General features: G+C 52.9%; 1 protein-coding gene across 1 annotated transcript in view; it reads right to left on the bottom strand.

The window, feature by feature from the left end:
* The window catches only part of ANO9 (anoctamin 9), a 50,353-nt gene that overhangs the window by 16,559 nt on the left and 20,145 nt on the right, over positions 1 to 13,649 (bottom strand). Inside the window, exons 3-14 of the mRNA XM_077819936.1 lie at positions 11,972 to 12,140; positions 10,953 to 11,003; positions 10,414 to 10,530; positions 6,790 to 6,926; positions 6,285 to 6,334; positions 5,688 to 5,732; positions 4,507 to 4,565; positions 4,135 to 4,217; positions 2,445 to 2,579; positions 1,721 to 1,817; positions 1,205 to 1,265; positions 63 to 145 (exon numbers count right to left, since the gene is read on the bottom strand). Of these exons, the coding sequence (XP_077676062.1) occupies positions 63 to 145; positions 1,205 to 1,265; positions 1,721 to 1,817; positions 2,445 to 2,579; positions 4,135 to 4,217; positions 4,507 to 4,565; positions 5,688 to 5,732; positions 6,285 to 6,334; positions 6,790 to 6,926; positions 10,414 to 10,530; positions 10,953 to 11,003; positions 11,972 to 12,140 (1,087 nt within the window). The remainder of the gene's footprint in view (positions 1 to 62; positions 146 to 1,204; positions 1,266 to 1,720; positions 1,818 to 2,444; positions 2,580 to 4,134; positions 4,218 to 4,506; positions 4,566 to 5,687; positions 5,733 to 6,284; positions 6,335 to 6,789; positions 6,927 to 10,413; positions 10,531 to 10,952; positions 11,004 to 11,971; positions 12,141 to 13,649) is intronic.

Genomic DNA, 13,649 nt, shown 5'->3' on the forward strand with positions numbered 1-13,649 from the left:
ATGATGGTCCTTTCTGGCCTTTAAGTCTATAAAGATAGTGCAAAGGAGAGACTTATTCTCACCTCATCTTCATCCCACCAGTACAGTTCCCAGTCACTGACCACCTCAGCCCTTTTCCTCTTCCACAGCTCCAGGAACACGGTGGCTGTAGGTGAAACCACAGAACAGTGTGGTCAGAGCAGCAGAAACTCCTCTGCCCCATGGAGACATTGACTTAACGAAGCAGTCACAAGAGCACATGCCTTTCCTGCAGGCCAGGTAGGAGAGGCGCTGCTAAGCATCCAGGTTCTCCAACGTGGAGGGAAGCAGCCTGGAGCCCTCTGCAGAAAAGCCCTCCAAACAGGGGGTGTTTACTGCTGGGAGCCACGGGGTCAATTCAGGAGAAGGATCACAGCTGGGTCTGAATGCACTTCCAGGACATGGTGGCCAGTCTATAGTATATTTTCTAGCCAGAGTTGACAGACTCCCATTCATCTGGGTGGTTTACCCCTCACCTCTGTTCTGGGGCAAGTTTCTCATCTCTCTGCTACACAAGCTGCTTGCAAAACATTATGGGCCAGATCCTGTGCTGTTCTTTGCAGGAGAGAGGGAAGGAATGGAGATACAGGAGTGGTTTTATACTGGAATTCTGGGCTGCTCTGGAGGCCAAGAGGGCCCCTGCATAGCTTGGAGTAGCCCCAGGGACTGCTCTGACTTAGGGCAGCTTCCACCACTCCAGTGTCCACAACCAAGTCAGGTCTTGAGGATACAAGTTAGTGCTAGCTGTGGCAACGCTTTTGGAATGCATATGTTGGTAACCTCAGAGCTGAAATGGAACCAGATTAGATACACAGATGCTACTATGGTGGGTGTCGAAAACCCATAGACAGATGGGCCACCAAACTCATTTCACACAGGCCCCTAACCAGACTCCCGAGCGGAATATCCAGAACTGGATTTGAACCAGTGATCTAAAGTTAGAGTACAAAACCCATCCCCAAACGCACGTAACTTCACCAGTGCCTATCCCTTCCCCTTCACACACTGCCCAACCCCAGTCCTTCCCCTGGTAAAGTTACACCTCTCTGCCAGGCGGAGAGGATGTTGGCAGGTACTGAATAAACAGCGTGGGAACCCGGTTTGTCACCAGACCCACATCAAGCTAGAGCTGGCAGCCATTCCCACTTCAAAGCCTCGTGCTATGCACAGAGAGACAGAAACCTACCCCAGAGAGCCATGAGCACTGCAAAGAGAATCGTCCCCTCGTTGTCAAACAGGTGAGTGACCTGGAAAAGGAGAGACCGAGAAAGAAGGGATTACAAAGGGGCACAGGGGAGGAGTCTGGCTGGAGAGGACGCAGGAGGCACCAGGGAGCTGCGGGGACCATGGCAGTGGCATGGTGTCCAGTCCCACCTGGGAGAGCAGTGCTCCACGGCCCTCAGGACATCGTGGGAGGCAGAAGAGGAGAAACCAGGAGTTCTTAAGACTCAACCCAAAGCCTGGGACGCCTCCACCCCACGGGCAGGACAACGGAGCTGGACATAATTCTCTGCCGTCTTACATGCAGGATCTCCCTGCGGCCACCTTCAGCAGCTGACTCGTTTCCTGTGGGGGGGGGGAGGGGGAGACCATACTGGCCGCGTGCTGCTGGGTGTATCGTGAGGCAGCATAGGCACAGCAGCTATTGGAAACAAGGGCCCAGTGGAGAAACGGAAGGTTTCTCTGGAGAGCATTGATTTACCTTGGCATAGGTGCAAGTATCCGACAGCTGCCAGAACGGGCAGTTCTGGTCGCAGAGCGGGCACATGATGGTGGTGTTGGCTTCACAGATCTCTTTGCTGGAGCAGGAAAGAAAGTAAGGAGTACGAGGATTGCTTTGCTAGCCCATCAGCCGTGTGCTCGTTCCAGCCATCACACTCAGTCAACAGCCAAGGGAGAGGCAGAGCAGGTACTCACCGCTAATGGACGGAATAAAGCTCTACATTGCAGCTACCAGATATTAGTGCCCTGATAGTGCCAGGTGAGGTCTCCTCCTTGCCAAGCTTCCTCGCAGGTGCATATTCATACACACTCCGCTGGTCATACCCAGATGCAGGGGTGTAGCTAGCAGTCTGGACACACTTGACAATCTATTGCCCCCTGCCTGCAATACGTCCCCATTCTCCAAAGCAGACATGCCATTCCTTACAAGGGCCAGTGCACATCCCAATAAAGTCCACAGGAGTCATGTGACTGTAGAACGTGAGCCATGAAGTGGAGCTGTTGCTGGAAGTCAATGGCCCTGCAAGCCCATGCAGAGCTCCCATAGAAGTCAGAGGTAGTTCCATAGAAAGAGAACTCGTAGGATCAGGCCCCAGAATTGGATGCCATGTATAGGAGATGCGATCACCCGTATTCACACATTCATGCATACATTTGGACACGTGACATGACATGCACGCACAGTGTCCCCTCGATGCTCTTACCTGACCTGACTGGAATCAAAATGAAAGCTCCCGTACAGGAAGACAAGCAGGCCCAGCACAGCAGCTGGGAACAGGATGCGGGTGTACCAGCCTAGCCAGGCAAAATACAGGGCCACCTTCTCCCCAAAATAACTCCTGAAAGACAAGGCAGGTGCTGAAACCACTCACCAAAGATCCCATCTAGCCCCAAATTTGCAGTGACAATATCCAATGTCAGCCAAATGCCTTAGGCAGTGTTCTCCCCACTCGGAATCCCTTGTGAATTTCCCCCAGGACCTGAGGATGAGGGATGCTGTCCCCAAATATCTGTCAGCCCCGTCTTCTTGCTTCTCCTTAGGTCACTGCATGACCCGACCCTGCCTTGAGGATATAGGTGTTAATGATCTGGGAGAGAAGGGGTGAACAGTGAGGTGGCAAATGTCTCCTGTGAACACCACGCTGAACACTCAGGTTAGTCAGGGCCAGAGAAGAACGTGGGGAAAGTCAGAGGACGTAACCAAGCGAAGCGAATGAGCAAGCTGATGGCAGATGATTAAATACAGTATTGGCACGCTGAAGGGACTGATTTGAGCTGCTCATTTATGGGTTCTCAATAAGTCTGTAACACAGGAAAGAGATTCAGGCATCATCGTGGACAGCTCAATGAAGAGCTGTGTGAGGTGCAGTTGTAGCCAGAGTAAACAAACCTGAGACTAACACAGAAAGGAGAATGCCTATATATAAAGCTAATGGTGCAGCTCCATCTGGAGCACTGTGTTCGGTACTGGGCACCCCATCTCCAGAGAGAGAGAGCAGATTCAGAGGGGTTCAGAGATGGTTAGGGAGAATGATTTAGGGGCATGGGGGGAAAATAACCTCTGCTGGAGAAATTGAAAAGACTGGGATTCTTTATTTTAGAAAGGAGACGAATAAAATGGGACAATCATTATTTTGTACACTTGAATGGCCTAAAGAAGGTAGGTCAGGAATTGCTCTCACAATACAAGAATAAGGGGCTACTCAAAGTGCAATATGGTAACTTAAAACATGGTTAAAGGAAATGCTTTTTTAAACAATGCAGAGTTAGCATGAGACACACATTGCCACTGATACAACCGAGGCCAGGAGCTTAGCAGGATTCAGAAAAGGGCTGGACATTTCTATGGATGATGAGACTATCCAGAGTTACAAATTGTAAGGATTAAAAACTCCAGGGGTTTTGAAAGGGATATAGCCCCCCTTTGTTCATGGTATGAGCCAACCTCTGTCTAGAGGAAGGGTGTGGAGGATTAAAAGGCCCATTCCCTGGGGAAGGGTTATCCCATAATTGCCTACTGCAGAATTGCTGCGTCTTCCCCCGGTGGCTGTCAGAGACAGGATACTAGACTAGACGGACCACGAGTTTGATCTAGTATAACAATCCTACGCTCCTAAACCCACAGCAGTCAAGTGGGTTCACAGTTGGACAAACCGGAGCTAGGCAAACCAAGTTTGAACTTGGAGCTGGGTGCTCAGAGTCACGTGTAGCTCACGAAAGCTTATGCTCAAATAAATTGGTTAGCCTCTAAGGTGCCACAAGTCCTCCTTTCCTTTATGCGAATACAGACTAACACGGCTGCTACTCTGAAACGTGCAATGAAGTTATTCTGAATGGGTATTTTACATGGTGGCCGTGTGCTGTCCCATTGTGCATACCCTTGGCATGGGTTACCTGATAGCCTCAATTGGCTGTTCCTTCAGTATCTTTCTCCATTGGGCCCAATTCCTCTTCAGTAATATTCTCAGCTCTCCTTGCTGGAAAAAAACAGCATTCAGATCAGGCATAGACAGAGATATATGCAACCTGCCAACCCCACCCCCGACACATCCCATACACTCCTACTAAGATGTTAATTAAGGCTTTTTCCAGACACATACCACCACATCCTCACCCAAAGGAGGTGCAGGACCATGACCTATTCCTCTGTCTTCCCAGCCACTCCTCCCCTACTAACCCACTTCCTCTCCTGCATCTGCAGTCCACACACATTGTCTCCTGCGCACACGTACGCTCTCAGCACCCAGGCACCCTCCGATTCCTCACCTCATGCAGTGGGAATGCTGCCTCAAAGACCTTCGCCTTTATCAGCCTTCGGAGCGTCTCTAGCAGCAAAGCAGGAACAGGAGAGTTAGCACCGACAGGCAGGCACAATTCCCCCGTGGCACCCAGTGGAACCCAGGCTGACCCTACGACCCACACCCCCCATTAAGAGAAAAGGCTGTAGGGGCCGCCTGAACAGAACTGGAGTTCAGAGCTCTGCTTCGGTGCTGAAAAGGAATTGGCAACAGGCAGACTCTCCCCACTGCAGACAGACAGCACGGAGAAAATCCCCCAACAGTCAGCGCACAGAGCGACGCTGCTGGCAACCTCAGCAGAGGCGCTGGTCCTGCTGCACCCACGAGTCTCCCGCGGTTTCTGTACAGCGCCTGTCACGCGGAGGTACGCACGAGGCTGTGCGCGAGTGGGAGTGTGCCCATGCGCAAGGCTAGGAATGCAGGAGCTCGTGTGAGCGGCACTTGGGATCAGTGGCGGATTTAGCGTTAGTGGGGCCCTGTGCTCAGCTTCATTTTTGGGGGCCCCCCTCGGGACCCAGTCAAGAAAAAGAACATTCTCTCTAATCTCCCCCATCCCCGTTTTTTATTCTTTTTTTTCTTTATCCTCCTCCTATATAATAAGTAATAGGAAGTAAATGAAAATAAAGGGAGGTACCTTGAGTGTTTTTGTAGTCTAACTTCTTTTTCCCCCCCCACAGACCACTTGAAAATTGCTAAGGGTCTCAGCGGACCACTTAAAGAGCTTTCCAAATATTGTTTCTATTGTTAACTAACTATTGTAAAGTCCTTTAGATAAGAGCACTTTATTAAAAGAAAACAACATTAAAAAACATTGGGGTGTGGGGTCTGGCCAGGAGTTAGGATGTGGGAGGAGGCTCAGGGTTGGGGTGTGGGGTCTGGGTGAGAGTTAGGGGGCAGGAGCGAGCTGGGGGTTGGGGTGCAGGGTCTGGCCAGGAGTTAGGGTGTGGAAGGGGGCTCAGGGCTGGGGCAGGGGGTTGGGGTGTGGAGCGCTTAAGTGGGGCAGTTTCTGTTTGGTGCGAGGGGTGCAGGAGTCAGAGTAGGGGGTGTGGGTGGACCTGGTGTGTTGGGGGCGGGGGCAGTGCACGGGGAGGGTGGGGGGCGGGACTCAGGGCTGGGGCAGTCCCAGTCGCGGCCGCTGGGTTACTTTACCTGGGTTGCTGCCCCGCCGCTGCTCCTGTTTGCCGCCAAAGGGATCTGTGGAGGCAGCAGCACATGAGACCCCCTGGCCTGCCGCTCCCTTCCCCTGGCCTTTTCCCAGGGGCCGCCAGCAGCGGTGCACACCAGGGACTGCACCTGCACTGCCCGGAGCAGGGCAGGCGCGGGCGGCCTCCCCACCAGGGGAGCGCGCCCGCCTCCCCCACAGCACGCCCTCAGCCGGCCCCTCACCTGCCTGCCTGCTGTGGCACACGGGGGCCGCCAGCGCCAGCCTGCGCCAGCAGCCACGGGAGGCAGCAGGAGCCCAGCTCACCGGCTAGGAGAGTGCACCGCACACCGTGCCTCCAGCACGGCTCTTAAACGGCTCCCTCCCTGCTCTCCCCCACAGCTTCTGCCCCCACAGCGGTCCCCCCGCAGGGAGTGCTGGATGGTGTTTGGCTGCCCGGCCCTGGGACCCCCTGAAGTTGGGGGCCCCCCATTCCAGGGCACTGTGTGTTTCATTGTAAATCCGCCTCTGCTTGGGATGTGTATTTGTGACTGTGCACATGGGAACGGCAAGAGCGAGCTAGAAGGGAGGAAACGTTTCCTTACCCTCACAAGAAATCTCCGTGTTCTGCAGGATAAAGTTGACGATATGTATCCTGAAACCCCAAATAATCAGGGATTAGGAAGAATTAAACACTGAAGGGTGAGCATGGGCCAGAATAATGGCCCGGGATTGCCATGGCAATGGGAGATAAAGGCTACACCCAGGATCCAGAGATTAAGGAATGGGTTAAGAGATCTGGACAGGTAGGGGAGCAAGGAACAGGGCAGGAAGAGGGAATGGGGATAAGGTTCAGTTGTGGGGAATTGGTGGAGACCAGGCCAGAGGGGCAAGATGTGCGAGGGTAGGAGCTCAGCATCACTCTCTGATTTTACATGGTTTTCTAGTAAGGATACCAAGCACGGCAAAGCAATTCCCCATGGGGAACCAGGGAAGGGGGCCTGTGATCCAGCTAACAGGCATGTCTTACCCTAGGATGCATGATCCACCACAGGCATTAGCGTGAAGAACCCTGCACCCTGAGGTCTTTGAGATCAAGGATACGCTCACCTGGTGGTGATGGGCACATCCTCCTGCGTGTGGTGATTCTGCAACCCACCGTCTGGATTCCTCAGCAGAAACTGGTATTTTTGGAAGATTTCACTCGGGGCATGGACCCCATAGAATAGTTTCTTGTCCTTGATTTTCTGGGTGTAGGATCGGAGAGCAGGGAGATTAGAGAGACATGCCGACGAAGCAAGCCCTGGGAGGTATGAAATGGGACTGGAGCGTTGGCGAAGAGCTGCTCTGCAGACAGGGCGGCAGGAGCTCTGGAGAACACTCAGCCACGGGGCAAACCACTGCAAAGCGGAGAACCAAGAGGCAGCAGTGCAGCCACGTCCAGAGAACGGTGCGGAAAGTCTCCTCCTCTGCAGGGCCCTGTCATTCTGCTCCATTAACTCCTCTTTCCCTCCCGCTGGTGGCTGCTCTCCTCCTACCACACTTCCCTTCCCCGGGCCGAGAAGGTTCTCCCTTCCTCACCAGCCAGCTGTGCTTGCGCTTTGCACCATCCAGCCCCTCCTCAGCACCCTCTCTCCCCTTCCCGGAGTGCTTCCTGCCCCGCTCTCATCACCAGTAATTCCCTAGGCCTGGGCTACACGGAAAAGTTACATCAGCATTGCTACGTCTTTCAGAGGCGTGAGAAAACTCCCCTCCTGAGGGACGTGGCTATACCAACCTAACCCCGGTGTAGACAGCACCAGGTCAAGGGAAGACTTCTTCCATCGACCTAGCTACAGTCTCTCGGGGAGCTGGATTAACTAGTGTGACGGGAGACCCCTCCCACCGCTGTGGTGTGTCTGCACGGAAGCACTACAGTAACACAGCTGTAGCCTTTTAAGGGGCTCTCAAACTTCATTGCACAGCAACAAAAATTACTACATGACCCCAGGAGGGGGGACTGAAGTCTGAGCCTGAGGGCTTCAGCCCCAGGCAGCGGGCTTTGGCCCAGTCAGTGGGGCTTGGGCTTCAGCTTGGCCCCGGACTTTGGCTTCAGCCCTGGGCCCCAGAAACTCCACAGTTTGAGAGCCGCTGGCGTAGACAAAGGGACAAGGTATCTTGATAGGGCCAGACAAGGAAGTAATACAGCCAGGAAAGGGTTGATGTTGCCTCTGAGGAGAGGAAGAGATCTGTCGCTTGGACAAATAGATTTTAAGGCCAGTAGGGCTCACTAAATCTTCTAGTCTGACCTCGCATATAAACACACCTCATCAGTAACCCTTCTCACTCCAGGAGAGAGGGGTCCATCCAGAACAGGGTCAGAGGGTCCACTGGTGAAAAAGGTTTGGGGGCGGGGGAAAGCCCAGAACTGAAGGAGGCTGGATTGATCAAGGAGGCTGGATTGCCCTCATCCCTGGGGAAGGTGGTCCCTCCAGGGCAGCATTAGAATTCACTGGAGGAAAAGCTCAGTCTTGAAGGAGCAGGGAGGCTTCAAGTGGCTGAGAAAACCAAGTACAGAATTCTTTACAACTGTTTTTGACCTTCCTTCTGCCCTCAACCGTTGCTGTTCCTGGAATGAACTAGCCCTCCTGGTATGGAGGAAGTGGAGAATGGGCTCATGCACTAAAGAGCACAAAAGCAAGGTCTTTGTATAAAGAACTAAGCCCCACGTACGTTTGATGGGAATGAGCACCCAAACACCTTAGAGCAGTGGAGAAGAAACCCTGAATTGTCATTCCTAGGAGAAGACATCTAGTGGTGTGCCATGGTCTGGATGGTGAGGAACCTTGGAACTGCCTGACTACAGGCCAGATCCTCAGCTTGTGTAAGTCAATGCAACTCCATTGATTACAGCCGAACTGTGGAGACTTACATTAGCTGAAGCTCTGGCCTTCCGTCGATAAAGCCAGCGGTGAGCTGGAGCCGGTTCGCTGGAACCGGTTGTTAAATTTAGAAGCCCTTTTAGAACCGGTTGTCCCTCACAGGACAACTGGTTCTAAAAGGGCTTCTAAATTTAACAACCGGCCAAAAGTGGCACCTTAGGCACAGACTCCGTGGGTGCTCCAGGGCTGGAGCACCCACAGGGAAAATTTGGTGGGTGCAGAGCACCCACCAGCAGCTCCCCGCCCCGCCCCAGCTCACCTCCGCTCTGCCTCCTCCCCTGAACGCGCTGCCCTGCTCTGCTTCTCCACCCCCCGGTTTCCCGCAAATCAGCTGTTCACGCAGGAAGCCTGGGAGGGATGAGAAGCAAGCGGCGGCTTCGCGCTCAGGCCCAGGGAGGCGGAGGTGAGCTGAAGCCGGGGGGTGCGAGGAGGGCCGCCCACGCCGCAGCAGGTAACCCGGGGGCACAGGGAAACTGCTCCCTGCCCCAGCTCACCTCCGCCTCCCTGGGCCTGAGCGCGAAGCCGCCACCTGCTTCTCAGCCCTCCCAGGCTTCCCACGTAAACAGCTGATTTGCAGGAAACCGGGGGAGGGGAGCAGGACGGCGCATTCAGGGGAGGAGGTGGAGCGGAGGTGAGCTGGAGCCGCACGCGGGGCGGGGAGGGGAGCTGCTGAGCACCCACCAAATTTTTCCCATGGGTGCTCCAGCCCCAGAGCACCGACAGAGTCGGTGCCTAAAGGAGCCACTTTTGATGTGATCAGTGGGGGAGTGGCTACTCCCCCCCAGCTACACTCCCCTGCCCCTAGGAGCCAGAGGGACCTGCCGGATGCTTCCTGGGAGTTCCCCAGGTAAGCACCGCCAGGACTCCCCACCTCACCCCCTGGCAGGTCCCTTTGGCTCTTAGGGGCAGGGTGGGCACCCACTACGGTGGCCCACAAGACCCTCCTGCCTGGTTCTGGGGGCAGTCAGGGGACAGGGGAAGGGGGTGGATGGGGCAGGAGTCCCGGGGGGCGGGGGTGGGCCACGACCCCCTCGTGGGGTGAGGAGGGAACCGGTTGTTAAGATTTTGGCAGCTCATCACTGTATAAAGCTATAAATCCAGAAGGTGACTCAGCTTCCAGGGGAAGGTGGGTCTAGGCTTCTAGGGAGAGGTGATCACACTAAAGTTGCACAACATCTGTCTGGAAATCATTTTAGGTGGTGCCTAACATCTGCACCTGCTGCTCTGAACAGGCTGATTATGTTTCGTGACACAAACAGTCAGGACCTTGGACTGTGATATCAGGATGGGCTTTCCTCTGATTTCTTAAAAAGGGGGGTTGGGGAAGAACCATGAGCAGGCCGGCCCGAGGGCAAGAGGGGAGGGGAAGCCTTTGTGTCTCTTTCATGCCGGTATGTCCCCTGAGCTCACAGAGCCAAATCCCTCTGTGTGCGCTACCTCACAACTGCACTGTGAACGGGCATATACTCTGTGAAGGTTACATGGACAGCCCAGGACCAGCTAAGCCAAGAGCAATGGGATGAAAATAAGAAAAGGGGAAAAACGTACAGTGGGCTCAACATTCACAATGAGCTCCGTCTGCAGAAACATCTCCCCAAGGGAAGCAGTGGACGCCCCAGTGCTTGGGTCTCTGACACCTAGACTGGCCACAGTACAGGAGAATACGCTGTAAGGAACAATCCTGCACTGGATGATCTCATCGATCTTGTCCAGGTTCTGTGACACAAACGCTCAGAGCACTAAGGGCTGAGTCATCCGGCTCAGCCTGTGATCCTGTGTATCCCAGGACCTGCCCTCCCCTAGTTAATCTCACCTTGATGATAAATCCTTTCTTTTCCAGCTCTTCCAGGAATTTCTTCCTCTTAGCTTTCTTCTTGCTGTCAGGCTTGCGTTTATCACATACTAGGACGAAGTCCCACTTCATCTGGTTCTGACCAGAGAAAACAGCCCAATGAAATCAGCTAGCGGTGGTATTACAAGGGATATTCTTATAGCTTCCTCCCTGTATGCAGAGGCCGGACTCTATCTCAACAGGCCAGTCTGGAGGGCCCCTAGGATTCTTTCCCAGTAGGAAAAGGGTGATGGCTTGTGGGGAGGCTCCCATTGCTGCTGGGAGTACTGGTGATGCTCTGTCTGCAAAGTCAGAGTGGGGAGATCAGGATGGGGACTGTCTCCCAGTGGGCTGGAGAGAATGCCCTGAGGGTTTTCTTAGCACTAATTGAGCAGGGAGGGAGAAGCAATCAGACTGTGGTGTGGATCTGCAATCTGATGGCACGTGGGGCTGTGGTGAGCTCACACCATAGCTTGAATGGAAGAGCTGCTGCAACACTGGACGGGAGGATCTTCACTCACCGGGACCAAGGGCTCCAAGTGTTCTCTCCAATGAGTCAGCTGAATTTCATCCTGCGGTGAGAGGGAGATAATGAAAAATGAGGGGGCACAGAGCATTCCATGGGGTGGCATCATCACACACACATACCTAGCGTCCTAACCCACACTCTGGGAATGCAGGAAATGTGCCCATAACCAAGGTTCCTGGGTCAGGACCTGCATCCTCCTGCTTTAAGTAATGGGGGAAAGCTCTTAAATGAGCAGTTGAACCAGTTCCAGTTGGGAAGAGCAGGTGCCCAGGATTTCATGCCATATTGTATCTTAGAGAGGTCCTCCTTTTCTGTTAAGTACAGAAACAATAATAAATCTTACCAAGGTACAGAGTCTTTCATCCCCAAGGATTTTGCAGACTACACAAAGAGTTTACCCCTAACTGCTTCTGAAAAGCAGCCACTGCAGGAGGTGGAAGAGAGAAGCTGTTTCAGATCATCCAGCACCACTACACGCTAGCTTAAGACAGAAAATGAAAGACAAATAATGCATCCAGACTGCAGCTCCAGAGGAAATTCTAGCTAAGAAGCATTTCAGGGATATGGCAGGAAGTATAAGTGAGGTGACAGGAAGCCACATCCGAGAAACAGGCAGAGAAGTGTGATTGAACTGCAAGAAAAAAATATCAGGAGGAGAGATTGAGGAGCTGATTGCACAGAGGTGCAATCTGAACACATGGGATCCAATTAAACTACATAGGAAGAAAGCAGAGAGGGAGGGAAACGATCTATTTAAATGTTCCTGGCTTTGCTTCTGATTATTCATTGGCTGACCTGGAGAAGAGAAAGCAGGGACAAGGGATGCAGGCAGGAGTTACAGATTGTTTAAGCAGGCAGAAGTGTATTAAGGTTCACCTTTGTGCATGCATTTTCAAATGATTATTCACACTGCTTAAAGTTCACTTCTCCTCTGAAACTGTTTGTGTCAGAAAGGTCAACAGATCTGCTTTCTCCATGCATTTCATTCATACTGCTGGCTTTAGTTGTTACTGCATCTTCCTTCAGTTTGCCCTGCGCAGCTGACAAAGCTAAGAGAGAGGAGTGAGCTGGTTTCTCTTCCTGCTTGTGTATCCTCAAGACAATTGCTTGCCACTTTCCACATGTGCAAGAAAACCCCTTGGAGGCCCGGGGGCTGGACAGGTGTTGCTGGGGGCAGAATCTGAAGACAATCAGGTTGTACAGGTGTGATTGAGGAGATAATTGACCTTAAAGGCTTGGCTTTAATTGGCCTGCAGCATGTGTGGTAGTGGGGAGAGGAAGTAAGGGGGGGGGGGGGGGGAGAGTAGGGAGTACTAAGCACAGGTTGGGAGATAGAGACCCCTGAATTCTAGCTCTCTGCCACTGACTGTCATCTGGCCTTGAGAAAGTCACTGCACATTTTCATCTCAGCTGCTGTGACAGTAATATTTTCCCCCATCACAGGAGTGCTCTGAGGATGAGTTAGTGGTTGCACAGAGCTTTTGAAGTGCAAAGCACTGCACAGGGGCGAAGTAGTCTACTATAATGCCATGGGGGGGAGAGTTAGCTTCAGGGCAAGGTGACCAGTGCTAGGGACCGAGTCACTCACACTGTGCTCTGTCCCGTAGACTTTACATTTGTAACCTTCCTTAAGGACTGCAAGTGTACAGCATCTCTAGGGAAAATATAACTAGCTTCAGCGACACCTGGTCAATAGTGTGATGATGAGCACACGCTGTTCATAAGCTGCCAGTGGCTCTTGCTACTTGTGGCCTGAGACGTTTGTGAGCCTACCTAGCAGGGAAAGAGAAAACCCCGACAGATCATTATCAAACCCTTTAATAACCTTGAAAAGGCCAGCAGGGGTCCAGAGATGCAGCCCCTCCTGGGGCAACCTGGGAAAATCAGGAAAGGAACCTCCAGCTCCTTGGCGGGTGTAAATCAGCAAGTTCTGTTAACTTCAGCTGAACTATGCTAATTTATGCCAGCTGAGGATCAGGCCCCAGAAGTCTTCTAACAGCATGTGGGTCCCTGCACCAGTCAGTGTCTTGTAGTGCACCACGTGTGTTTTCCAGCACAGCCTCAGCATGGTCATTGTGACAGTGTTTCAAGGTGGGCAGACAGCTTAGATGTGAGGGTGAAAACAGAGAGGCCAACCTTGGTTTGCCTGTGGCAACGGGAAACTTGGCTGCAATGTGTGTTTGCGTGGTGCTGCTCTTAGTACCTGGAAGGAAGAAGGAGAGTGTGTGGCCAGAGACTGGCATTTGTTGTCAGTCATGTCGGGAAGGTCCTTGAAAACCTTTATGAAAGAACCGAGTGAAGCACAATCCAAGGCTCACGTGGCTCCTTTCTGATAAGGGGACAGGGCTAACCTTGGGGAATATCTGTGATCTCTTGTTCTGAAGGGGCGGGGCAAAATTCTTCTCTCAGATTTGCTGGGCTTCTGCAGGCTGAGCTCCTGACGTGCGCATCTACCGCTGGCTGCAGTATGGGGAGAGAGGAAATTCAAAGTGGGCCTCTTGGTGAAATGTGTAGCCTGGGTCAAGACCCATGAAAGTTAATGGAAAGAGTCTCATTACCTCTTTGGATCAGGCCCATACAGAGAGCAGCACGCCCAGGCTGAGTGCTGCCACACAGGTCTGAAAGGGGGATTTTGCCCTCTGTATCCCAGATTTATCTAACGTCTGGTTATTTAAGCAAAGCTTATGGA

This window comes from Eretmochelys imbricata, chromosome 6, assembly GCF_965152235.1.
Source record: "Eretmochelys imbricata isolate rEreImb1 chromosome 6, rEreImb1.hap1, whole genome shotgun sequence".
Lineage (NCBI taxonomy): Eukaryota > Metazoa > Chordata > Testudines > Cheloniidae > Eretmochelys > Eretmochelys imbricata.